This window comes from Phocoena phocoena, chromosome 8, assembly GCF_963924675.1.
Source record: "Phocoena phocoena chromosome 8, mPhoPho1.1, whole genome shotgun sequence".
Lineage (NCBI taxonomy): Eukaryota > Metazoa > Chordata > Mammalia > Artiodactyla > Phocoenidae > Phocoena > Phocoena phocoena.
The window spans coordinates 11,785,251-11,811,816 of record NC_089226.1 but is presented as its reverse complement, the minus strand read 5'-3'; the positions used below and the strand labels follow the sequence as shown (position 1 = coordinate 11,811,816).

Here is a 26,566-nt window from a genome sequence, read left to right as displayed (position 1 = left end):
AGTCTCCTTTTTAAGTAAAACCTATTAGCAACCTGTGAAATAGACTTTGGGGAAAACTGCTGTGAGGACATCTGCCAGCTACCTTTGTAAACCAAGACTGTCAGGTGGGAGAATCTCTCAGGTAGACCTCTCGGGCCACGTCCTGCCCCTTGATGTGCACGTCCCCTCGGAGGCGGGGTGAGGACAGGAGCTCACTCATTCCTGCTGCCTCCAGCGTGCTGGCTTCCTCTTAACTGCTCCAGCCCAGAGCTTTCCCCCAATTTTCCACTTCACAGCTGGGATTAGGTTGGGACGCGTGAACTGAGATTTGGGAGAGTTTTTTCCAGTAAGTCGATAGTGCAAGAAATTAACGACGCGGCTATTGAGTTGTTAGATCAGACTCACAGGAAATGGCTGCTCTCTGGCCCATCTTTACGAGGACCTATTGGGATGAAGCCCTGGGCAGCTCCTGAGCTCTCTTCACAAGGCAGAGCCCTGGCCTGCATCGCCGCGCCCTGCACCAGGGAACAACCTCAAGCCTGATGAAGCTCCTCATGGAGACCGAGGAAGTCCACTTTGCTTCCTTAGCTAAAACTGACTCCTGCAAGCCATGTTCCTGCCTCAGGTTCAGACTTTTCCCAGGATTTATGACATAAAAATCTACCCCTTCCGGGAAGACTGGCTCTAACCCAACAGGGAGATGGCTTTGCCCCAGAGCCCTGTTGCTACAACTTTGTCAGTACCTCATGCTAAAGCTAGTATTTGTTTAAAACAGTGGGAAGGGAGCATCACTGTTAGGTTATAGACACCCAAATGGCTTTGCAAAGAGCTTTTACAAAATGTTAAATGTATATGGAAAGATTCTCTCTCTTATTTAAGTTAAAAAAACCTCATAAAACTTCATGAGCTGTTAAGTCAGTATTGCAGTAAAGGAATCTCATTTGTATCACTTAATGGAGCTTCAGGTAATTGCAGTTCAGAGTGACTTTGGTGCCAAGTAGGGGGAAATAATTGCAATCTCGTTAATTAGTGGTCTGATTTCACATCCTCTTATGTAAGGCAAGCGAGCGGTCTTAAGTAATAACGCTAATGAAATCAATGTTGGTACCCCAACAAAGGTCTCCCTTCCAAGAGATTATCTAAATAACCAACGAGGCCGTGATTAGGAGCCTAATGTAATTACCGTATTTGCATGCACAAGGCCTGTCCTCCATCACTCATGGCAAGGAGTCGGGAAACATTCAGGCGTCACGTGCAGGAACGTGCCATACCGGGCAGGCGGTTCGGGGAGGTGTTGCAAGCTCTTGGCGTTTTGGGGTGGGTGGGGCAGTGAGGGGTTGCCCAGTCTGTTCTCCCGCCCTTACGTGGGAGGCTTACGGGTTGGCCTCTTGCCTTGGCAGGTGGGGATGCCTCAACGATCCAGGCCGCCAGATCTACCGACGTTGCTGCCGTGGTGGTGCCCATCTTGTTCCTGATACTGCTGAGCCTGGGCGTCGGGTTTGCCGTCCTGTACACGAAGCATCGGAGGCTGCAGAGCAGCTTCACCGCTTTTGCCAACAGCCACTACAGCTCCAGGCTGGGCTCGGCCGTCTTCTCCTCGGGGGATGACCTGGGTGAGTGCGTCAGGGCACAGGGTTCTTCTTCCCAGGGCAGACCCCACAAAGCCAGGGGCTTGCTGAGGAAACGCCTGCCTCGAGCTCATCTTTTGACGCTAGCAGAGTGCTTTACTAACCAGTGATCCTACTGGTTTGGGTTGAATCGGTTGGAGCCCTTTGCTTTGAAGTTGCTCCTAAATTAAAATACCAGTATTCTCTTAAATAGTGTGCCCGAGACAGGGAGTTCTGTGAAAGAACAGATAGGAGCTTGCCTTTTACAGGAAGGATAGGCAGACCCTGGGCTTTGGGTATTCCCAAAGTATTGGCAAATTCTTAAGAATTTCCGACCCCTCTCATCCTTCACAGACCTAGAGGCCTGACGTCTCTGGAGATGTTAAGTCTAGACAAAAAGCCATGCTTTCCCCGTCGGCTTCTGTCCAAAGAAGCCCTTCCCATCTTACTGTTTCTCTTTCTGATGGCTAGCACAACCTCACTGGCCATTCTTCTTTGACGTATTACGGCATGGCGAAGAGAGGGAGATGTTCCTTTTATAAACGTCTGTGCGCTCAAATTGCTAAATGCTAATTGAGCAAGTAGGCCACTTAATAAATGTAATCAAATAGGTGTGTTTTGGGGCCTTCCCCAAACTCGGGCTTGTCCAAACTCAGACTGCTGAATGGGAGTTTACATATTTATTTTCTTCTGTCAACTAGTTACAGTTTTGTCTATACAGACATTTACGTATTTCCTGCTCACTGATCGTTCGTTATTGAGTCTTCTCCCTTTTCTTCTCAGTTTCCTTTCTTGTTTTATCACAGGCGCTTGGACTGCCTTGCGTGAATAGGGTGGGTTCTTTGGTGGGTTCTTTGCTTCTGTTACTGGGGGCAAGAGGAATCCATCCATCACGGGGCCGTGCTGTGATCACTGAAAGCAGATCAGCACTTAGTTGCTCAGGATGGTACCAGGGCCCACGAGGGGACAACCATGAGTCTGGCTAAATGCTTAAACCCCTCTAAGGTCCTTTTCTTCATGATCGGTGTGGGTTCAAAGGAGAAAACAGACATTGACGTTCACTGTGCTAGCATAGGGCGTAGACAACTCAAATCGGGGCACCTAAGCCACCCGTTGGACTTTGGGGTAGGGAATAAGATCCTCCCTCATCAAAGATTTACTTTTCTTATTTGGTTAATTTCAAGTACCATGAAAATAAGCTTGGCCACCCGTTGATGGGGAACAGGTGACCCAAGAGTGTCAGAGAGAAGCTGGGCTGGGTTTCAGCATCGATTCTTGTGCCCGGCTGGCTCTGCTGCTGACTTTTCCAGCTGGGGCTTGTACTGTAGGGATGGAGGGTCAGTGGTGGGGTGTGGGGTTGGGCGGAAGTGCCCCGGAACTCACCAAGGACTGACTGTCTTGCCTTTAGGGGAGGACGATGAAGATGCTCCAATGATAACTGGATTTTCCGACGACGTCCCCATGGTGATAGCCTAAAAGAGCTTTCCTCACTAGAAACCAAATGGTGTAAATATTTTATTTGATAAAGATAGTTGATGGTTTATTTTAAAAGATGCACTTTGAGTTGCAATATGTTATTTTTATATGGGCCAAAAAAAAAACAAAAAAAAAAACAACAAAAAAAAAAGGAGGAAAGAAAGGAATGAATAAACTTTGTCGTCATCAACTGTGAACTTCAAACCAGGTGGATTTTAGTAACCAAATTGCTTTGGTTTGATATTAGGGTAGTCTCACAGGGCTGTGCTTACTGGGCATATGCTGTTTAAGTCTGTGAGATAATTTTGGTTCAGTAAATTGGCCATTCTTTTTATTTTTCTAAGACACAGAAATGTATTTAATAAAAACTTCGGGAGTGACGGGTAGAATCCCTCCTCCTCGAAAGTATGCTCAAATTAAAAATTTTTTTTGCATTTAGTTTCTGTGAAAGTGTTTGGGCGTGTGACGGGGGAAGGTTCTTTTGTGTTATTTTGTTAATTTATTGGAACTCTGTATAGGGCAAGGCTTTAGTGGTCCTCTGACACCACACATGTTATGAGCCCCTCGCCTATAGGGTTGAGGCGTGGGGAACAGAAGCAGTTTTGTTGCCATTCCAGAAGCAATCCATTTTTATTCACTCGTGTGTCACACGACGGTGTTTGGCAGGAGAGCATATTGAGTCATTGCTCCATTTCAGTTAAACAGAGATGCAGCTTGGGAAGCCCTGCAAGCAACAGCTCCCTCTCTCATCTTAATGGATGGATTCTTACTGTACACACCTCTGTACAAGATGTAGCTTTGAAAGCTACAAACTGATAACACTGCTTTATTATACACTGGTGTCATTGTCATTGCAAAACATTGCTCTGGTTGTGGGAGAGAGTTCTAGATTTGTGCCATGATAGCTACACTGGCAGATACAGTACCTAATTTTTCCTTTTGGGATTTTTTTGTTTCGTTTTGTTTTTACTTACCGCTGAAGAATGTCGAATGTAAAGTTTTGTATTTGTGTTGAGTTGGCCGCTTACTGTCCTTAAAAATCCGTACTGATATATGCGGTCATTTTGAATTGGGTCAGTGCCTTCTCTTTTCTTCTCTTCTACCACCTGCCTCACCTGTACCCCTGCCCAGTTTAAAGAGAAAATGCTCTTCACTCTTACAGAGAGACAGGAGATATGTGAATTTGAGACCATTCGATCCAGTTCGTGGTAGTGGCAACGCTAGAGTTGATATGCTCTGTAAAATAAGCTGGGCCGTATCCTTCTGCCTTTCAATGCCTCCCCTGTATTCAAACCGTGGCCACTTGGCAGGTGTGTGAGATCCACTGGGGACTGGTGCCCACTCTTGAGACCTAGTGTTGTTGGCAGCAGTGTCTAGCATTGTTGTGTTGCCTATCGTATGCACCTCACTGCGGAACTTCTTCCTGAACGAGAAGCAGTGAGCTCTAGGGATATTCCAGAGTCACGCTTCTGCACGTGTGTCCCTCATCTGCAAGCTTTGTCAAAACCCCATCTCCTCTTAGATGCAATGCATCACCTTCTCCCAAGTATTCGCTTCCTTTTAACCAGAAGTATCATTCTTGGCTGATAACATAGTTTTGTTCTACCTGGGGAGTGTTTGGGAAACAAAGAGCCAATTAAAGTTTTTTTAGTTAAAACATTTTATTTGTGTATATATATATTCTGCTTGAGGAGTATTTTCAATTGTAGACGTTTGGTATGTCGTGAGTGGTGGTAAAGGACAAGCCTTCTTCCAGCATGTTTTTCTTCTATCTCTTTCCCGTGTTATGTTTTTAAAGACTGGAATTTGTTTGGCTTTATCTTGTCTTACTGCGGAGTTTCACTCAGAACTCCGAGCCCTACCACCTCCCCTTTTTATAAATAAGCACTTTAAGTAACTGAAAGGTGAACGATCTGGTGGGAGGCGAGTCATTTAATCGAACCACTAGAAAGTCTATTTTCTTCTTTTCCTTTTCCGCCAACTTTTTGGTGGCATTTGTGAAAGCTGATATCAAAGGCTCTGAGACTTTATATTCAGTTTTTCCATAGGCAGAAGCCTTTCTACAGAGCACATGTCTCCAGTTGGCAACTTGAGGTATTCCTGAGCTTCCGAGTCTTATTCCCAGTGCCTGCCAATGCTTTAGTGCGCTGTACTGTATAGACTGGCCATCACCCCTCTCCTTGGAAAATGCTACTGGGCTGTTGGAGAAAAAAAGCAGCCTTTTAGGGCTAGAGTATTTTATATAAACAGAAGAGCTAAGTTCCCGAAGACTAAGCTAGATAGATGGAGCTATGTGGAAATTGTCTATTTTTATGAACTTTTGAAGCACGCACTCTCACCTCCCTCTGCATAGCTTTGTGAGGTTTGATGTATATACGCCGTCTGCAAGAGTCCCGAGGTGGGAGTGACGAGAGCAAATGAGAACAGAAAACTCCGTGGAGACTTTGAAGGTGACCAGATAATTGTCTTCACTGTGACCAGTTGGAGCCTTTGAAGAAGGGGCTTTTGTACCTCATTGGAGATCCTACCTCCAGAGTTCACACTGTATAGGGAAAGGGCTTTATTTTCTTCCAGGATGCATTAGAATTTCAGAAGCCCACATTCATGTGGTCGACGGACCATGAGTGGATCACTACAGTTGGGCGGGCGGGGGATTGTGTATAAATCTCCTCTGGAAGTTGGTTTTGCCCCTTGATGGATTGAATGGCCCTCAAGCCTATGAGATGTGGGTCTGTGTGGATAAAATACCAGAGAATATAGTTCTGCAGAGGAATCCAGGGAGAGGCCATGCCTATGCAGACCCTTTTCCAGACAGGTGAGACGCTCCCGTGACCACTGGCTGCCCTGGCAAGCTGGGTAAATAGTTACGAAGCTGGGTAACTGGTTGAAACTTCTGACTTTGGGAAGAGGGGTTCCTGGGGTTCCATCTCTGGTAGTTTCACTGGGGATATTTGTGGGGGACAGATGTGCGACACACAGCTACATGTTCTCTCTGCCCAACACGTGTGACCCACTAGATGCAGCTCTCCAACAATGTAAGGAACTTCTCAGACCAGTGGACATTTTTGGGTAGGGGGACTGGACAGTCCTGCCTTCAAATATTCACGTAGTGGTAACTCTCCATCTAGTGAGGTCATGTTCTCAGTACTTCCTTAAGGGCAGAAACCCCATCCTGTCGGGTTTGGTTGGTTGCTTTCCCACTAAGAATGTCACAGTGAATCCCTGAGATGTTTCTCTTCCTTGCGGAGAATTGGAGGTCCCTCAAAGAAAGGATCCAGGGAAGTCAGCAAACCCCATACCACTTCCATATTGATTTTAAGGATTGACTCCAAAATGCTGTGCAGAATCTTCACTCGTGTTGATATTGTATCTTGACGTTCCCATTGCATTATTTTTCTTAAAGGAAGCATGTGTTGCCTTTCAGGTACAATTTTTATGTAATAAAAGCCAGTGCATTAAGTTTATATAGACTACTTTCTATGCAAGACTGAGGTACGGAGCAGATAGTGAGAGATTATGTGTGCTGTTGGGTACACAGATGGCAAGCATGTTTTCGGAAGGGGTAGCCCCAGCAAAGGTGGGTTGAGGGAGGATGGGTCGTGTATATGTTTCTGCCCACTCATTTTGAGCAGCCATATTTTGAATTAAATCATTGGAGCCAAGTAACCCAAGAATGGTATTAGTTTCATGTGTAATAGCTCAGATGGGACATGTACGAATGCTGGAATGGAACATTAGTCTCTGATATTCCATGTCATTTCTCGATTAAAGGCTCTTGTTGTGAATTATTAGAACCTACAGGCAAAAATCAAAAGTATTTGCAGCAAAATAAAGGCCTACTCTGCTCTTAAAGTGAAACGCTGTATACTTGCTTCTCTCCAAAGTGAAATTAGATATTTATCATTTCAGTTGCCTCGATAAGTTTCCAAATCACTGGTTTATGCTGAAGATTCTACTATATTGTCTCACAGTTTTAAATCATTTTTGTCTCAATGTCAACTTTTTTCACTGAATAAAAATTTAACTGGGTCAAGAAAACACCTCTTTGAATATCCACTCTCTACGCGTGTCTCGAGTTGTTCTTTGGAGTGCAATAAAGATGGTTAATACAGTCTCGGAACACCATTTGATTTGTCTGTTTTAAAGGCATGTTTATTTCATCGAGAAGAGAACACTAAGACCTGGAATAATTTTGTTATTAACAAGCTGGTCTCAGGTGGCGGATCACGATGTCTCCTTGTGTTGGCTGAGGAGAAGGGAGACATGGTGGCTGTTTTGAAGTCAATAAAATTATTCTGCCAGGACGACAGCTAAGTGGCTCCCTCAGAGCTGTAACTACCTTTGCTAAGAGACAGTTTGCTAAGAAGGCAATTTTCAAATCTGAGAGAAGAAAGCACAGCAGTATGATGAGGCTTCTGGAGGTGATGAAGTCTATGAGGGATGCCGCCCCTGCTTCTGATCAGTGATGAAAAGGCAGGTGGACCGACAAAGTCAGGACTGGAGAGTACGGAACGGGTGGGAGAGGGTGCTTTGGTGTGACATCTTCCGGGATGTTGCTTTTGTTTAAATATTGAGCCGGAATCAATCTCTGAAGTTTTATCATCCCATTTGGTAGATGAGGAAAAAGAGGCTCAGAGAAGTTAGGTAATTTGCTTAAGGGAAACCAGAAAGTGAATGGCAAAACCAGCCTTCAATAGAACAGTGCCCCTCTTCTGTATCACTGTGCCGCCCTGCCTCCTGTCACCATTCAGTGTCAGAGTGAACACTCTCAATCCAGTGCCTTGGGCCCAGAAGAATCCCAAGGGGATACCTACCATCCGGTCATGGCCTAGCCCTTAGGTTCCAGGCTTAGATAGAGGGTTTTGTCGACATACGATAGTTAGCTCTCGACGGCAAACGCACCTTAACCAAGCTCCCGAGACTGATATGCAGCAAGGTAACGCCCATTTATTAATTCACCTCAGGAAATCGCCCTGTCTCTTAGCAGGTTAATGTGGCCAGTACATTCTCCCCGTGTAAGGAGCTCTACCTAAGAAGCCAGTTACGACGAAAAGGTTGCTTGTTGAGCTAGGGGTCTGGGCATCAATAGTGGTCGCCCAATAAATACTGAAAGGATAACGAATGATGGACGTTCCGCTAGAAGAAGAATCTACTCCATACAAACTTAGTATTTGAAACCTTCAGGATATAGATACTCCCTGTATCCATTTCTATTTAAGAAGGTCTTGCCAATGGCATCTTAATCCTTGAAGTCCCTTTGCCAGTTTCCCCTGGACAGGGCTTGGGCACTGCCCGTGTCTGGCACCCTGAGTCATCTTTTTGTTTTGTGGTTGAGTTCACTCCCCCCGACACGAAAACATTCCGTAGCTGATGTTAACACTGCATTCAGACTGGGCTATAATACTATCTTCCTGGCTTGAGAGCCGTGTTTCTGTAAGATTATTCTGCCTATTATGTGTTGATTTTAAAGTTTAACCCTGGGAAGATACTGTTTTTGAGTCCTTGGAGTGACAGTGTAGCTCTCAAACTCTGCCTACATGTGTCAGCTGTGAGTCTCTGGTTCCCTAGGCCACAGTAAATTAAAAATGGAAAAAGATTATTGAGGCAGAAGCCCTGACAACAACAAATGAAAAGCTATCAGAAAATAGAGACTGTCAGAAACCTCTGTTAGAGATAAAGGAATTCAACAGTTTGTTGGGGCCATTTAGTATAGACCCTATCGGGCCCCAAAGGTACAGAGTCCTACAAGTTACATTACCCACTTGATTAAAATAATGGTTCTCCTCAGTTTGGCCCCTGTTCTTTACCAGTTGCTGTGCTAAACTCTTTATAAACTTTTTTTTTTAATTCTAAAAGTGATCCTGTGATTTAGATAGTTAACCTTTGTTTTAAGAGATGAGGACAATTGCTCGTAAGAGAGGCTGAGTGACACCTCCAAGATCTCACATGTAGGAAGTGGTAGAATCTAGACTCAAACCTAGACTTATACCATTCTTAAGTTTGTGCTCTTATTCGCCATGCTACTCTGCCCTTTTGGTACAATATTAGAAGTCTGTAATAGTAATACTGTTTAGGGAATTCAAGGGTAGAGGTAATACATTTTTAAAAGATTTCCACCAGAAAGATTAAAAATGACATTTGGAGACAGAGGTAAACTTCAATTGCTTTGCAAAATCATTTATGTGGAACACAATATTTCCTACTGATGCTAGATCAATGAAGCCTTTTTTTTAATTGGAATTTTTTTTTTTAAGAATTCAGTAATCAGAAACACGAACGATTCTTTTGCTTTGCGACAACCCAGTTAGATTTTATCAAAATCCTTTGCATCTTGGGAAAAGATGTCCAGTGCACATTTTACTAACCTTTATTTATGTACACAGTGGAGCATACGATTGCACCATGTCCCATTAGGGCGCTAATTGGGCTCACACAAGACCAGTAGGGTCCCAGCAAAAGGAGGTGGCTGCCATTCTTTGTATACAACCCTAACTGGCTTTGATGCCAGTGCCCCATTAATTTTTTGTAAAAAGATTATGTGTAGGGTAATTTGAGCCTGCAACAATTTACAGAAGAACAATGATGTTATGCTTTTAAAAATGCTAATGTTATCATTGTCGTGCCACAACCCTATTTAACGCCAGATGACAACTGGTAATGTTTGGGAGTATTTGTGTGAAAACAATATCATACTTAAAACTCAGCATCAGCAAACTTTGAGGAAGAAAAAAAAGGCTCGAATTTAAATGTAAATCAGCCTTTTATGAAATTTGCCCTTTGGTTGTATGCTAGTACATAAAGCCTTCAAGATCAATTGAATGAAGAGGTCTCATAATTAAACTTTAATTTTCAGCCTCTCTCTAGCAGAAGCAGAACCTATTAGTTACCCAGGGATTGATCACACCCGAGGTGGTGCTGAATTACCTGGGGGTAGGTGTGCATGTGTGTTTTATGGAATTCTTCGTAGGCAGTAGATGAGCAATAGCCCTTGATTTCATAAACACACCTTACCCCGAACCCCAAACAGCTTGACTGCTCCCAAGAATTGGCATATCTTCAGAGGAGGAAATTTTAATCCCATTGAAATGATTCAAGGGAATGTGTTTAAGACCCTGAATACAATAGATGGTCCCTAAACATTTTGAGCGATAGTAGTCCTATGGCAATAAGTCATCATAGCAAATAAGTATTTGTTTTATGCCAGGCGTTGTTCAGGGGGTTTCTTGTGTATTAACTAATTTAATCCTCACAATAATCTTGTAAGGAAGATATTATTATCCTCATGTTATAGATAAGGAAACTGATGCACAGAAAGGTTAAGAAATTTGCCCAAGTACACAACAGTTAGTAAGAGGCAGGGCTGAGATTTGAACCCAAGTAGCTTGATTTCGGAGTCTGTGCTTTTAATTCTTTCACACAGACACGCCAAGTGACCCTTTGAGAGCCTGATTTGGGTGTATACATTTGGAATTTATTTTAACCAGTTTATCTTTTTAAACATTTTATTTTTGGGGTTATAAAAGGAGTTTGTATCCACTACAGAAATTTGGGAAAAATGAAAGAAGCAGCAAGAAGGAAATGAGATTTCCTGGTAAAATCCCAGAGACAACCACTGTTAACGTTTGGTGTGTGTCCCTTTATCACTTTATTTTATATGAGCAATTGCATCTGGTTACAGTTCTGTTGTCGTGAATGTGGCCAAGTTCACGTGGGAGAGTTTCCCAAAGCTCTGCTACTTCTGTTCTGTCCTGGTTCCACCACAAAGGTGAACCTGAATGCAGATCTCAAAAGCAGCCTGATACCCTCTTCCCCTTTGTCCCTATAAGCAGTTTTGATATAGACTTACTCTGAGGACCAGTGGAACCAGAGGACCACCATGCCATCAGCTGCATTTCTACCTATCATCACAGTGAAGTACTTTGACTCATCTTCTGTTCTAGTGAAACTCAGGAGGATTTATTTGAGTCACTTCGTTATCTCTGGCTCACTAATTTTTCCCTATTGAGTGTTTTGCTGCTCGGAAATATGGGAGGAACAGCTTTCGATGCATCCCATCAAAGAAAATGGACAGCGTTAAGTAGACATGAGAGCATAAGACAGATGCATAAGCAGAAGGTGCTTTGCAAACATGGTTGTCATATGAATGTGTTTGGTCCCAAAGTAACCTGACTCATCAAGAGGGATGTGTCTGAGTTCTGAGGAAGAGAAGGGGATGGTCTAAAGCGAGGTGGTGGGATCACTTTGCGTGTTTCTGGGTGATGGGGTAGGAGGAAAGGAAGCACTTGGAAGGAGCTTTGGAGGTATTAATATTTAGTGTTGGATGGTGAATACTTTCTCCATCTCAGCAGGGCAGGGGATGTGTTAAATGGCAAAATAGTTTCCCTAAATATTAAACGGCAGCATCTAGCTTTGCAAGAGCTGGAGGGTAGAACAGGTGGATTTTATGTGAATAGATGCTGAGCCCCCATTGGACTCTCCTATAAATGTCTGCAGGTGTCTAAGATAGAGAGGTATCAGGCAGAAGAAGAGAGAATTCTGAGGATTTGGGCAGTTCCAAATAAGTCAGAGATGAATGTCAGGTATCAAGCTCTAGGCTGACAAGACTCAAAACTCCCTGTCAGTCAGGCACCTGATTCCTGGACCCCAGAGCAACATTCATTCAAGAAGTATTATTTGAGCACTTCCTCTGTACCAGGTCCTGCATTAGCCTCTGGAAGAGTAATGTAAAAGCAGACAGGATGCTTGCCCTCTGGAGCAGCAGAGAATAAACCTCAGGGTTGGCAAGTCACTTACGAGTCTTGTGTAGATGGTGTATGTGATTTCATAAAAGGGGAAACGGAGGCTAAGGATGTTACATGACTTGCTTAAGAGCTCAGCTAATTAGGGAGTTAACACATCTTAATTCTCAAAGCCTGTGGTCAAGCCTGTGCTGGGGTCTCCCATGATTACGCTGGGGGAGGAAGAAGGCTCCAGCTCAGCTTCTAAGAGAAACACTGAAACCCTACTTCGAGGAGAAGAGTGCATCATTGGCTGCGTATCCACATTTTAATTAATAATGTCATACCTTGTTTCCTTTGAGCTATTGCTTTTTATATGTAGACTTCCTCAATGGAAGGCAGGATGAATGGAAGACTGCTGGCCCACTTCAATAGGTCCAACTCAGGGAGACAGTGCGGGCTGAGGTCTCATCCTGGTGCTGCAGTTCTTGTGAGCCACGTGACTACAGAGACCACTTGTCAAGTCTCCCTAGTGCCGTAGTTTTCTTGTCCATCAAATGGAGTGATACCAAAGCTGACACCACAGGGTGTTGGGAGGTCTAAAGAAACAGATGTGCAAGAGCTTTGAAGCTGGAAGGTGCTGTAGGATTAGGCAGTTTTTGGAGCTCAGAGACCGAGCTGGGCTGGAGATGCTTGCTGCAGAGGTACATCTAGAATGGTCAGAGTTAGAGGGGTCGGTGGAGATAAAAGCCTGGAGAGAGAGAGTGATGTTGGGAGTGAAAAGAGATCTCAAAGTAACACCCAAAGCCGAGGGACCTGGGCCAAGCCAGATTGGAGCCCTCAGGTGCCCTCGGAGGAGGGAGTATTCAGTCCTGGCAAATGCCTCAAGGAACCATGACCAGCGTCTGCGGGGCATTTTCTTCCTCTGTGCCTGGCAGCCCTTCATGCAGAGTTGCATGTGGTCAAGGGTCTGGGCTCAGATGGCCTGAGTTGGAACCCTGCCTGGGGAGCTGGTGACTCTCGGTGTCTTGCCCCTTTTTGCCCTGCTGTTTCCTCACCTGTAAATGATGATCCTTTAGCACCTACCTCATAGGGTTGCTGCGAGGATGAAATCAGATTAGATACATTAGGTAACGCCTATGAAATGCCACAACTCTGAACGCTGTCTAGGAGAGTGACTCTTGTCCTCCCCACAGCCCTGCGAGCCGGACCCTGGTTTTATTTATTTATTTATTTTTGCGGTACGCGGGCTTCTCACTGCTGTGGTCTCTCCCGTTGCGGAGCAGAGGCTCCAGACGCGCAGGCTCAGCGGCCATGGCTCACGGGCCCAGCTGCTCCGCGGCATGTGGGATCCTCCCGGACCGGGGCACGAACCTGGGTCCCCTGAATCGGCAGGCGGACTCTCATCCACTGCGCCACCAGGGAAGCCCTGGACCCTGATTTTAGATGAGACCAGTGGTGTCCTCACAAGAGGGCTTTTGGGGCATGAGGTGTGGACGCTAGCTTAGTGTAGGATGAGCAGGGCGTGGACGGTGTGGAGGAGCCGTCTTCAGGCTCCTCTTTCTCTACTTTCCAGAGAGAGACCTAGTGCGAGCTGGACCCAGCCTAGCACAGCATCCAGACAGATACTCGTGAAACTGAGTCCCTCCCAAACCAAGTTCCCCTGCCGAGTTTATGATTAACCTCTCTGCACAAAACTTTATTCCCTTTCTTGTCCCGTCTCTGTTCCGTTGAGGGGTATCAAAAAAGGGGGGATCGAAACTGCGCAGGAACCTGCAGGGCCCTCCGTGTCCCCTACTTCTTGTTTGTAGAAAAAGGCTTTAGGCTCCTAGGCCTCCCTGAGTTCCAAAGAGCAGATTCAAGCAGTTACTAATTAGGGAAGTGAGGTAATGCAGAAACAAAGGAAAAGCAGTTATGCAAGAAAAGTAAGGTAATAGTTCGGCCATGAGAGTTCTAATTCCTCCTGAAGGAATATACAATCTGATGCAGATCTTTGAGTTAACAGGCACTTAAGACGCCCACCCAGGTGAGGATGGTGACTACGTGCTGACCGAAAGCACGAGACCCCAGACTGAAACCAGGAGGTTAATGATTAAGATTCGTGAATACCACGCTGTTACCTCACCACTAACCAATCAGAAGAAAGTCATGCCCCCTGCAGCCCCACCCCCAAATTTTGCCTTTAAAAAATCCTTCCTTGGCGTTCAGCTCTTCGGGGCATGAGTCATACGTTCTCCTTGCTTGGTGCCTGCAATAAGTGCTGCACTTCGTTTCCCCACAGCCGGGCATCAGCAGACGGGCTTCACGGCATGGCAGGTGAGTGGACTCAGGTTAGATTCGATATCACTTGCTTCTCCGTGTTTGCTGCTGCTGCCGTAAGTGCAGAGAGAACCCAGGTCACTGGGATGCAGAGGGGGCCTGGTTGATGGCGGGTGCCTGACCTGGAGGGAGGGGATGGAGAGGGAAGAATGCTCCCTCCATCACCAGCACACTCCACTGGGGGAAGGGAGCCCCCCACTCCACCTCCCCCAGCACCTGGCAGTGGCATGCGGTGGCCTGGGAGGGGGGATGCTGGCCCCAGCCTCAGCCCCCTTACTCCACGTCCACTCAGCAGTCCCCACGCTAAGCACTTGGGATGCAAAGACAAAGGAGGAGCCAGGCTACCTGCCATCCGCAGGCTGGAGGGCCCAGCACTGCCAAGCGCCCTGACAGAGGCAGGGACACGATGCTATGGAGGCTGAAGGGGATGGAACAGCCGTACATTTGGCGACGTTGGGGAAGGTGCCAGCGTGGAGTTGGCACTTGACCGAGGCCTTGCGGAATGAGTAGGAGTTTGCCCCATGGGGGGTGGGGTGAGGGCAGGTGTGTGAAGACTGTGGTCTGTGGAGGGAAGTCAGTTGGGTGCGGCTGCTGTGGGCCGTGCTGGGGGCGGTTCCGGGTGAGGGGCACGTGGCCGAACCGGAGTCCGTGTGCTCACAGCAGGGTAAGGCGTATCTGAAACCCTGGAGTTTGCAGCAGAGGATGGTTTATGGCAGGACACCAATAAGCAAGGAGAACAGGCACCTCGTGCTCAAAAGACCCAGACTCCCTGGTGGCTTTCAGGGAAGGGTTTTTAAAGACAACATTTGGGGTGAGAGCTGCAGGGGGCATGACTTTCTTCTGATTGGCTGGTGGTGAGGTAACAGGGCGGTGTTCCAGGAATCTTAATCAGCCCTCTGGTGCCAAACAGTCTGGAGTCTGCGTGCTTGCGGTCAGCGTGTAGTGTGGTCAGCATCCTCCACCTGGGTGGGGTGGAGGGGGCCTTAGTTCCTGCAGAGCAGCTCGAAGACTTGCAGCACATTGTTGTGTGTATCCCTTGAGGAGGAACTAGGACTCTGTTTTATGGCTGACTTAACTGTCTCCTGGCTGCTTTCCCTTTGTTTCTACATTCCTTCACTTCCCTAATTCGTAATTGTTTGAATCTGCTCTTTGGAACTCAGGGAAGGCTTAGGAGACTAAAGCTTTTTTTCCTACAAACAAGAAACAGGTGTGTGTGTGTGCGTGTGTGTGTGTGCGCGCGCGCGCGCGCGCAACATGGAGGGGCTTTTGTACCGGGGAGGGTGCTCGGTTTCAATGACATTGTAATTCGTGGCAGAGCTTCTTCTGGAAAACCTTCTGGAGTCTTCTTCTGGAATACCAGCAGTGTCCTCTAAGTCCAGAGGGAAGCATATTGGAGCAACCTCCTGTTTTTTCTCGCAGTGCTCCAGAAAGGCAGCTCTGGGCTCGGAGGACCTTGGACTTGCACTGAGCATTCAGATCTTACCAGGTGACCTGACTTCCACTTTCTCCCGTGTCTCATGGTCAGGGTGCTTATGAGGTTTTCAGAGACGGAAATGTGGATGAGGTAGGTTGAGTAGTGCAGATCGAGTTCAAACCTACCATGTTTTATACCCCAGATGCATTCTGGAATGTGTCAATCTGTTTTCCGTGAATTCAATAGAATCTTAAAGAAATTAGAGGGAGCTGTCATTTCATGGAGTTCAAACCTGCCTCTCTATCAAATGAAGGGTCCTTTTGTAATGCAAATGTCTGCTCCTCTTGAGCTGTGATTCTGTCTTGACTTTCTTTAAACGACACACACCTCTATGGGGCAGAGTGGGGGGCTTACAGGCAACATTTTCAACGCAGGCAAAATGTCCATCCCCCGCCTTTGTTGTAACCGCTCGCTTTGGTGGTCTTTGTTTATATCAGGTATTACTTTGGCCACTGGAGGGCCCTCCAGATAGAGGATGACTGGAGAATCCCAAATGTGTTCCTGAGCCCAGGCTCCAGCTCACACCCAGATTTTTGAGCAGCACATCTTGCAAATCGGATTTAACTGGGGAGAGTAGCAGTAGCATTGATGTTTCTTTTATTTAGGAATTTAAGCATAAGAGAAACCTCTATTTAAAAGAGCAGCTTTTGGATTACAGTCTATTTGGAGCTGGAAAGGAGGTGCTAATCTTACGTGTGGAGAGTGATCAGGCAGAAGTCGGCACAGCTTAGAAGAGCGGAGCTTTGAACAAAGGTTATTTCTCTGTGTGAAGAGAATCACACCAAGGTGTATGGAGCGAAGTAGGGCCATAGAATTTATTTTCATAAGGAGGAAAAGAGAGTTTGGATAGGACTGGAAGAATAGTTTGGAAGGTTGGCGCCTTACACCTGGTAAAGCACAAAATGACTGCTGTTGATTTTCATGCCACATCTTTTCACCTGCAGTTTTCTACTTTATTCTTTGAGTCTAGTTCAGAGATTTTATTTTGCTGAATGTTGCCAAAACACCCTAACTTCTGTGCTCAAAGATGTCCCTGTGGCATGAAAAATTCCAGATCCAGCCCCCCCATGGATCAAAACACACACCTGTTGCAAATGAGAAAAAGTCAAGGGAGGAGTCCGGCAAAGAAATATGGGCCGGTGACCAGGTTTCCTCAGTTTACAAAACAAAGAAAATTCATCAGAACTCTCCGGGGCAGATCAAAATCAAACCAGGCTAAAACAAAGTCTCATGTTCTCATCTCTTAAGGCAACAAAAACTGAAGTTGATTGTAATGATTTGCATGGTTCCCCTGAACTAGTAATTTTCCACCACCAGAGCAGGGCAGGCTTGACTTGTAAACAGCTTTGAGGATGAATTTGGGCCCCAGCCATTGAAGAACTTGGGCTCTATGGAAACAGATAAGGCCGCTGGAGATACAGCTAGAGTAGGGCAAGATCTGTGAAGACTGAGCTGGTTCTCAGTTCCTCAGAAAGAGGAAATGAAACTCTTTCTGACTCATCCCTTAGATGGTGGTGTTACTGAACTGAACTGAGGTCCACTCGCCTGCCATACAGCAAAGCCAATTTACTGACACATTGTGGTGAAGGAAAGTACAGTGTGTGTTTGCAGGGCACCAAGCAAGGAGAAGGGCTCATGCTCAAAAGACCCATGCAGAGGACATCTCTTTCTGTATTTATTTAGGGGTGAAATGGAAGAATGGGAAGGACTGAGCCTCAGTAGAGAACCTCAGTTTCCCTTTGAACTGGGGAGTTTATAGGTAAGGTGGGAAAAGATGAGCAGACAGATTGACTCCAGTCCGTATTAGCAGACTTTCCTCTTCTGGGAACGTCAAAGGTAGGCAGCAGAGAACTGAGGGTGTGTTCAGCAGATGTGTGTCAAGGGAGGTAAAGGGACTGAGTGAGATCTGTGAGCCTGGACCTTTACGTTCGACCACAGTTCTTTCCCCTGTAGATTAACCCCTCACAGCCTGTGTCTTGTTGGGGAGTTCTGTTCACACAGCTGTATCTTGGAATTTTGCTTCTCCCAAGGATGTTGCCTGGGAGTCAAGTCTAGGACCCACCCAATTCTGATTTTGCGTGATAGGATGCAGTTTGAATGGTCCCCTAGCAGGGTTGTCCTCTGGCAATGAGCTCCCCAGAAACTGGAGACGAGGATTTGACTTTAAGCTGGAGGAATGGAGGTCAAGGCTGACACGGGTTGACTGAAATCAGTTATTTAGGGGATTAGACAACACAAGCGATGATTGGGAGAATCAGACCTCTCAGAATTGCCCCCAAACACTGAGAAAAGGTCGACTGAGGGTCTGGAATCCCCTCCCTGCCTCTGAACTCACAGCTGTCATTTGTCACGGACACTGACTTGACATTAAACATACATTTTCCTCTGACATATTTGTATTGTTTTAAAAACTGTATGACAGATAGTTGTGCTGAGTGAGTGCTGGGCACCTAGCAGGCAGGCAGTAAATATTTGCTGAACGTTGAAAAAATGCGGTGGCTTGGCTGTCAGTATGGCTCCTATTCAGAACCGATCCCCAGCGCTCCATTCACACCGGGCTGGGTGGATTTTATGTCCAAGGGTTGATCAAGCCCTGCCTCACCAGAATAGTCTCTGTGAATACTGGAACATTTAGAGTAAAAGCCACCATGGCAGGAAGGAGGGACGGCTGGGGGAAGTGCAGCTGGGAATTTTCCTAGAGACGAGGTGCGGTTCCTTTGTTCTGGTAGATTTCAGCCAGAAGGAACAGCAAATTTTAGTGTCTGCAAACCACCAACCAGCTACTCCCCTCCCGCTTTACCTCCTTCCCTCCCAACCTGGGAATTCATTTGCCGCTTCTCCCTCCTCCTCTTCTGCCCCAGAGCAGTCCCCAGGGACAAAGCTCTTTGTTGTGAACACTCCGAGGCAATACGGACTTGGACAGTCTCCAGGGCAAAATCAGGGCTGTCCTCCAAGGAGAGTGATCGCCGGGGCACAGACCCTCCCCTTCCCCCCCGCACCTGTTGATCTCCCCCTTCCCGGGGTGAACGTCAAGCCGCAGTGTGCTTGGGACGCACGCGCTTCTACACCAGGCTCAGCAGATGGCGCTGGTGAGCAAAGCCCTTCCCTTCCCTGCCCCGCCCCTCCGCACCGCAGCCGGAGCCTCGCTGGTCTAAAGCGAAAACAGATGTTTTCATCATTTCTGGATCCGGCATGTGACTTGCAGTTCAGCAGTGTGCCAACAGAACCCAGAGATGTGCGTTCGCTTCATCCCCCGCAAAATTAAAATCCTTACTTGAACGAGCCTTCCTCCTAAGTGAGCCACTGACGCGTGATCTGTTTAATCCAAGGGCACATGTCTCATGGGGAGCCAAGTGCAAACTGCCTTTGTAGCCAGCCCTGGCTCTATAATTGGGAGGCTTTTTTTTTTTTTTTTCTCCTTCTTCCCCAGAGTAAAGCCAGGGCGGCCAGACTAGCTATCTTTACACCGAGGGCTGGGGAGAGGCGCTAGCTTTTTAAAATAGCCCTGGTCTGGCAGGCTGGGGACGGTGTGTGCGTGGGAGCCAGTGCGTCCCCAACAAAACAGGAAGGCCAGGACGGCGCGCCCTGTTCCCCACGCTCCCGGCAGGTGGCAGCGTCGGCCCGGCCTGGCCTCTGCCAATGGCCAGGCCCAAAGCCGGGCCCTTTTACTTTTGGTGGCCTCAAAATTATTAGTTCCAGATGAGTTCTTGCAATTGTAATATTTGGTTTAACCCAATCTGCCCGATTGCGTCAGCACATGTTCAAATACAGCCGTCTGAAGTCTAACCAGACATCAGAGGCATGTTTCAGGGGGTGTCAACATTCCTTACCCTTTGAAAGAATTAAAAAAAAAAAAAATGCGCACAAAAACCCAGAGGTTGATTTATCCCCCAAACGAAAGAAGGGTGAGCCGCCTGGGGCTGAGGTGCCCGAGAGGGACAGAACAGGGGGAAATTCAGGGAAGGCGTAACAATAGAACTTTGTGGGTCGAAGTCTGCTAGAATGGAACTGGATTTATTTGTTGAACTAGGGAGGGACCTCTGGGCTCTTTGAAGGTTAGAGCAAATAAGTAGAACCGGTGAGCATTTGGTTTTCTAAGAGAAGAGCCCTTCAAGTCATGTAGCTGCTATTGTGAGACACAGAATGCTATCTGCCTGTGGATGGGCCTCTGCTCACACTTGGCCTGGCAGCTCAGGAAGGGGGCCAGGGAGGAGGGGCCGGTATTTTAACACAGCTGTGAGGGGTACCCCTAGTCTCCAGCTAGGGACACAGACTGGGTTTCCTAAGCACACCAGCAGAAGGCCCTGGAGGACCCAGTTAGAAAACGCAGGACATCGTGAAGGCGTCTGGACCTGCTGGAGGCCTCCAGTGTCTTGTAAACAGCCCTGCTGCAGTCGGTCACTGCCGCACCCTGGTGCTTGACACCCCGGAAACCGGGCACCCACTCTGGTGGTCTCGGGTTTTACAGACGTGTCAGCTGAGGCTAAGAGATTCACCGAGCCCTGGGGAAGAGTAACACATGTGCTCAGGCAGCCCAGGAATCCTGCTCCGATCGTCAGACAGGAAAGGGTGTCTTGCTTCCCTTAGCGGAGATGGAGTAGCCTGGCATTAGGAGACAGCCTCCGTCATGAGGCCCCCCTCCTCCTGCCTGCACCCCACTTTTCCATCTGTGCTCAGATTCTGCAAGCACCTCTCTTGCGGTTGCAGAGAGATTCCTGCTAGCCGACTGCGGGGAGCCTGGCTGTTTCCCTGCAGGTCTCTGGCTTAACACGCTCCTGATCAAAAGCCGGCACCCGTCCGGCAGATGCTTCGTGTCCTGTGTGTCAGGAGCTGGTGGCTGGTGCCGGCATCAGGCAGACAAGCAGGCAGATCGGCCATCTTGTCAGATGTGGTCGGGACCTCGCACTCGCCCCTCCCTGCTCCAGCGGCCACCCCGCTGCCTGGATTAGACATAGGAAGGGTGATGGGACCTCCACAAGGCTAGCTGAACACCTCCATAATGTTTAGGGGTCCAAGCTGCAGACTGTTTTCCTCTCAGTTTGGAAAACGCATGTGTCCCTCCACGTTGCTGGGGAGATGCTGATGGTCAGTGGTAAGAGCTGCACCTCCATCCTAGCAGGTGCTCAGCTTGCGGAAATCATCCAGTCAGTAGACAGGTGAGCACGATACTTACCACAGTCTTTGTACACCAAGAATAGCCGAGAAATTCCAGTATTCCTCTCCACTGCCACGATAACTTTATTCCCTTCTGAGAATCAGCTTTTAGAGATTCTATAATCCAGGCTATTCAACCCTGGCTACTTAAGAATCACCTGGATGCTCCCCCAGAGATGCTGACATCAGAATGGAAATAGGGTGGGAGACAGATATCGTAATTTTAATCCGCAGTCCCCCTGCCCCCAGATGATTTTAATGTACACCCGAAAGTTAAAAAAAAAAAAAAAAATCACTGATTCTATCCCAGCTTGATGAGGTTCTATCCCAACTAGATGAGGTTCCTAAAAGTTAAGGGGTTTTGCCAAAGCCACTCAAGTTCGAGTCCAAGCCTGGAATTTCTGTATAAGAGCACTAGCTCCTCAGTGATGGTCGAAACTCTTCCTCCAATCACTGAGCCAATCACCTCTTCTACTATCACTTTTCCCTGTTCAGTGAAACTCTCCAATGACCACAAACCTGTGTCACTGTTGTTTCTAAGAAATTTGGAAAGAGCAAATACTTCCTGAGGAATTTTCAGTTTTGCTCATTTAAATAAATGCATACACTCAGAAATGAGAATCACCCTGCACCCTGATGTCCCTCATTTATCACTTCCGTTTCCAAATGGGATTCACGCCTGCACAAGGCCATCGTATAATAACAGATCTGCAGTGATCTGTTTTTATGGGGGAGGCAAGAGGGCCCTAGAAAATTTCAGCATCGTGTGTAGGATTAAGTAGATGACAGTGAACCAAGTGAACGCGGAGCCATCCCCCCCCTCAGGCTGGTGAGACCATGGGCTTGGTTCTTGCCAGCCTTCCCTGTGACTGTTTAAGATGCTGTTTGCTTCTCAGTCTTTCCCCACTGGGGGCAACAATCACCCTCTGAAATAACTCCATCCTGCGTGGGCAAGGAATAGTCACTGGCTCATCCCTTGAGGTAGGGTTTCAGAGAATAGATCTGTGATGCTTATAGGTTGAGTGAATGACCATAAGTCACTGGAAACGAGAGGCAAAGATCCTGGATATCATCGTGGTGACCAGGTCAAGTAGAAAGGAAGCTGGACAGGAGTCAGGGGCAAAGGTTCCCTGTGTGGCCTCGAAGGAGCCCTTGTACTTCTCTGGGCCTGAGTTCTCTCTCCTGGACATGACCTCTGAGGCCTCTTCTCACTCTGACATTCCGCAATGAGTCCCTGCTCTCTGGGACCTCCCCATCTTTGGTCAGATGTGAGGGACCAAATTCTTTTCTTTCCTTCAATCACTCTAGAGCCATTTCCCCAGTGGCCTAAGGGCTAGTTCATGACGATTAAAGTGGAAATCTGACGAGAAGCAGCTACGGGCAGACGATGACTTAGTCCCCTACCCGGTGCCTGGTGGTTTCACAAAGGACACTTGTAAGTCCCTTCAGTAGAATTCGGTCCCTTCTTGGAGGAACTGCCAAGGGATCTTGCATCACTGGGGTTCATTTGTCCATCCACCTGTTTCTTCCATCATTAAACATTTATTAAATACCTACTACATTAAAAAAAAAAAAAAAGATGGGTAAGAAAAGCTTATACCCAGGAGCAACTCTTCCAGATTAAAAGAGACCAAAGAAGCATTATAACGAAATGCAATATGTGGACCTTGACTAGAGCCTAGATCCAAGGGGGAAAGCTTGTAAAAGACATTTTTGAGTCGGTCAGGGAAGCCTGAGTGTAGGCTGCATGATGGGATTATTGCTAATTTTTTGGATGTGATAATAGTATTACGTTTGTATAGGAGACACTCCTCATCCTTAGAGGCATTTCAGGATGAATGCCATGATGTTGGCAACTTATCTTCCAATGATCCAGGGAAGGAAAGGCAAATGTGCCAGAATGTTAGCAATTGGTAAAGCAAGGATGGAGTGTATTGGATGTTCATTGACTAGTCATTCAATTTTCCTGTAGATGAAAAATTTTCAAAATAAAAAAGCAAGACGAAAAAGAAGTGCCTGTGTCTTCAAGGATTTTACTATTTACTTACCATTTATTCTTTATCAAGGGCAAAAAGCCATGTGAATCACTGTGTCGAATCTGAGACAGAATAGAATGGATGGCCAGTGGAGGTATAAGTAGTAAGTCTTGGAAGCCCAGAATAAAGAATGGCTCATTTTCCCTGGGGCCTGGGGGTGGGGGGTTGTTGGTGGTAGTGAGGGAAGTCTCCCTAGAGGGGGCAATATTTGAGTTAGGTATAGAAAGATGTGTACAATTTCAGTAGGAAAATGGCAAGGCAGGGGATTTTAGGCTGAGGGGACAGTAGAAGCAAAGTTACAGAGCCGGAAGTTGTCCAGTGTATCTGGAAGATAATAGATATGTGAAGGGATGCCCTGGGATTTAAATATTGATTGATGTCAGATGATGCGTGGCCTTGAATGCCGTAGGAAAAATTTTCAAAATCTGACCTTAAGAAAAGATCAACCAAATGTATTCTTCATCTTACATCCACAACTCTTTGCCGTATAAGCGTCAACACTGTTATCTAATTAGTGAATTTTCTATGGCAAACTTGTACTGATGCTTCAAAACCAGCATACCTGACTCAACTCTAAAGTTTTCTCCAACCTCTGCAGACAGAATTAGTCACTCTTTCCTTTTCCATTCCTGTTCCTGACACTCACTTGTGCTCTCCATCCATGTAGTGAGGAGCATGGAAGGCCGCTCTTGACAACAGCCAGTTACACCTGTCTCTAGAATTATCCCACTGCTCCTTATTCGCCTCCTTTTTGGAGTTCCAGTCCTTACTCCACAATTCACTTCTCAATCCTTGCCTCAAGCTCTGCTTGCTACGGTAATCAGTCAGTGTTCTCAGGTTCATTGGTTTCCTCAAATTAGCTTGGTTTGCTGGCTCTATGGATCATGGCTGTAGGACAATGGCCTGGCTGCTGCCCAGCTCATGCCAGGGACCCACCTCAGCTGGATTAGACTCAGTGGGCCGTCACCAGGGCAGAAGATGAGAGCATTCCTCTTTCATGCTCTCAGCAAATCTGTGTACCTTTACTGTATATAGTATTTATCATACTGTGCTGTGATTATTTTTTTTGTCCATTTCCCCTACTAGATCATGAGTTCCTAAAGGGCAAGTACCATGTCTTAGTCAGCTTTGAATCTCCAGAACTTAGCACATTGCCTGGTACTTAGTAGGCCCTCAATAAATGCTTATTGAAAGAGTGAGTGGATAAAGCAGTGGACAAAGAGGAATATCTTTTCATTGACATCCCTTTAGATTTCTGCACTATTAGTCCCTTATTTGAGTGCATAATTGAGAATTGACTACTTGTGTAGGAACCACCAGCCATAAACAGGTCACAGAGTCTACTTTATTGAAGCTCCATCTCTGGGTTTATTTGTATTAGTGTGAGTTTTAAGTATGGCTCCTAAGACAGTGAGAATCTCCAGTTGTGTTCCTCTGGGAAGCTGCTTTCCCGATACATGTAAAAGAGATCAACTCTGCCTTTGAAATTGCAGTGGGATTTTAAATTGTGTCAACACAGTGCTTGAGAAAGGAGTTGAGTCATAAACCATAGTAATCAGACTTTGCTCTTACATGGGGCCCTTTGCACTAGCAGATCCACCAAATATGCAGCAAATACTAATTAAAATCAAAAGATTGCTAGAGTGGTATTCCTGTCCAGGCTATATGGGAAATGCACTGTCATCACATCTACAGAGGCATCGCCATTTCACCGCTCTTCCCCATACCAGTCAATTGTGTGCAGAGAGTCAAAAGAACCAAGTTCAGAACACAAAGCAGTTTCCATGAAGAGCCTGGGCCAGGAAACATGGGGTCTGTTCTGATCACTAAATAACCATCCTTAGTCCATATAACAGATGGTGGGTAATTATGTTGGCTTATATGCTTTGTCCGGACAATGTTTCCTTGATTACTCTCTTCAAAGCATCCTCTGTCCCTGCCCCCCACTCCTAGGCTCTATCTCTGTAGGGTAGGAAATGAGTCTCCAGTACTTTCTGAATTCAGGACTAAGCTGACCATGTCTGTGGGATTCTTGTAGAAAATAAGTCTCATGCTGAATCAAATAGCAGCTTAAATCCCATGAAGGACAACACGAGGTGGCTTTGGTGACTGATTCCATTGGTCGAGAATGGACACCTGGCAACCTGATTGGGCTTAGGGACATCACCTTGTGATAGAGAGAGGTTCTCATCTCTTTATCCTCCATCCTAAACTAGAAGCACAAGAGTCCTCCCCCTACAAGAGACTCAGTCTCTGACCAAAGAATCACATACCATACCCTCTCTGAACACTATTCATAGAACCATTTTGGTTCACTTCAATGCAATTCAGTGATAATTTATTGAGCAACTCTCATGAGACGCTGTACCAGGCTCTGTGGGAGCACAAAATTATACATTATACATTGACCCTGCTCCTCGAGGCTCTCTAGATCTAGATCTCATCTCTGCTGCAACTTCTTGTAGGACCACAGAACTGATTTCATCCTCAGATGCTATCAGATAAATTGGTATGGAGAAGGAGATCCCAGGAAATAGGAGTATGGGTGGAGTGAGAGTGATTATAATCAGCTGAATATCTTAAAGGAACGGTGCTATGCAAAAGAAGAGTCTGGTTGTAAATTCGATTTACCAAGACCTTAGAAATATTATCTGTAAATTCTCTGGTTTCAGAAACAGCGATCCTTCTGCCTGCCACTTAGAGGTCTGGTGATAAGAAAGCTATAAATGGTCTACTTTCATTATTTGGGGACATGTCTCTTCCCTTGGCTTGGATGCTATGGGTTCACTGTCATCAGGAACAGAGGGTTGGAACTGTGGGCACAGGGTAAAGACCCATTAAAAGACAGACAAGCAGGATTCTCAAAGTGGCTAAAAGAAACTGCTAGGTAAGCTTTGTGTATGGGAGCTCCAGTCCCCCTAGATGAAAGAGAGTGATAAGTTTGAAGTTAATTTTGTTCAAATTCCCCAGATTTTTTCCTGCAGGGACCTTTTCTTGAGTTACTGTGACTCTAGAAGGTCCTGTGTTCTGTGTCATAATGAAGGGGCTCCCCACTAGCCACTTGGTCCCACTATCCATCCTGCCGTCCATTAATCCACCAATTCAAGTTGTATCTATTAAACATCTGCCACATGTCTGCCACCGTACTCATTGCTAGTGGTAAGGGGGCCATAGACCGGTGGTATTACCTCCCTGTTGTGTATCAGCAAGTTATTCAACCCTTCTGAACCTCGGTTTCTGCGCCGGTAAATTAGGAATATTCATACTATTTTGTGGCATTTCAGTGAGGAATAAATGAAATATTTTTGACAAACTGGTACTTGGTAGATATTCAATAACATGAATTCCTTCTCCCTTTCTTTAAATCTGAATTTCTTTATTGCAAAATGCGGCTAGAATAACGGTTCTTTCAGTGGGAAGCTTTAAAGATTAAGGAAAGATAATGCATGTTGAAGTGTTTTGTAAGCTCTTAACTACTGCCATAATGAGAGCTTATTATTATAGTCGCCCTCAAAGAGCTTACAGTCATGCTAGAAGGCCGTGGCACACACCTATGACACACATAGTACATGTCTAAGCACATCAATACCCCAGTGCCCTCTGTAAGGACCCCAATGCCCCACTACCCTCTAAGTGGTTTGACCTAAACCGTATTCCTTCTTCCAAATGAAAATCGGGCGATAAAGAAGGCTGCTCCACCCCTTTCAGTGATTGGATGGTTTTTGAATAGTGACAAATGATTCTTCCTGCCAGCTCAGCCACAGGAAGGTTTTGCTTGAGAGTTATTTCCACTGCTCTTTACCT

General features: G+C 46.3%; 1 protein-coding gene across 1 annotated transcript in view; it reads left to right on the top strand.

Moving 5' to 3' along the window:
- Positions 1-3,921, top strand: part of SORL1 (sortilin related receptor 1) — a 156,487-nt gene extending 152,566 nt beyond the window's left edge. Inside the window, exons 47-48 of the mRNA XM_065883269.1 lie at positions 1,380-1,592; positions 2,995-3,921. Coding sequence (XP_065739341.1) covers positions 1,380-1,592; positions 2,995-3,062 — 281 coding nt within the window. The 3' untranslated portion in view covers positions 3,063-3,921. The remainder of the gene's footprint in view (positions 1-1,379; positions 1,593-2,994) is intronic.
- The last annotated feature ends 22,645 nt before the right edge of the window (positions 3,922-26,566 follow it).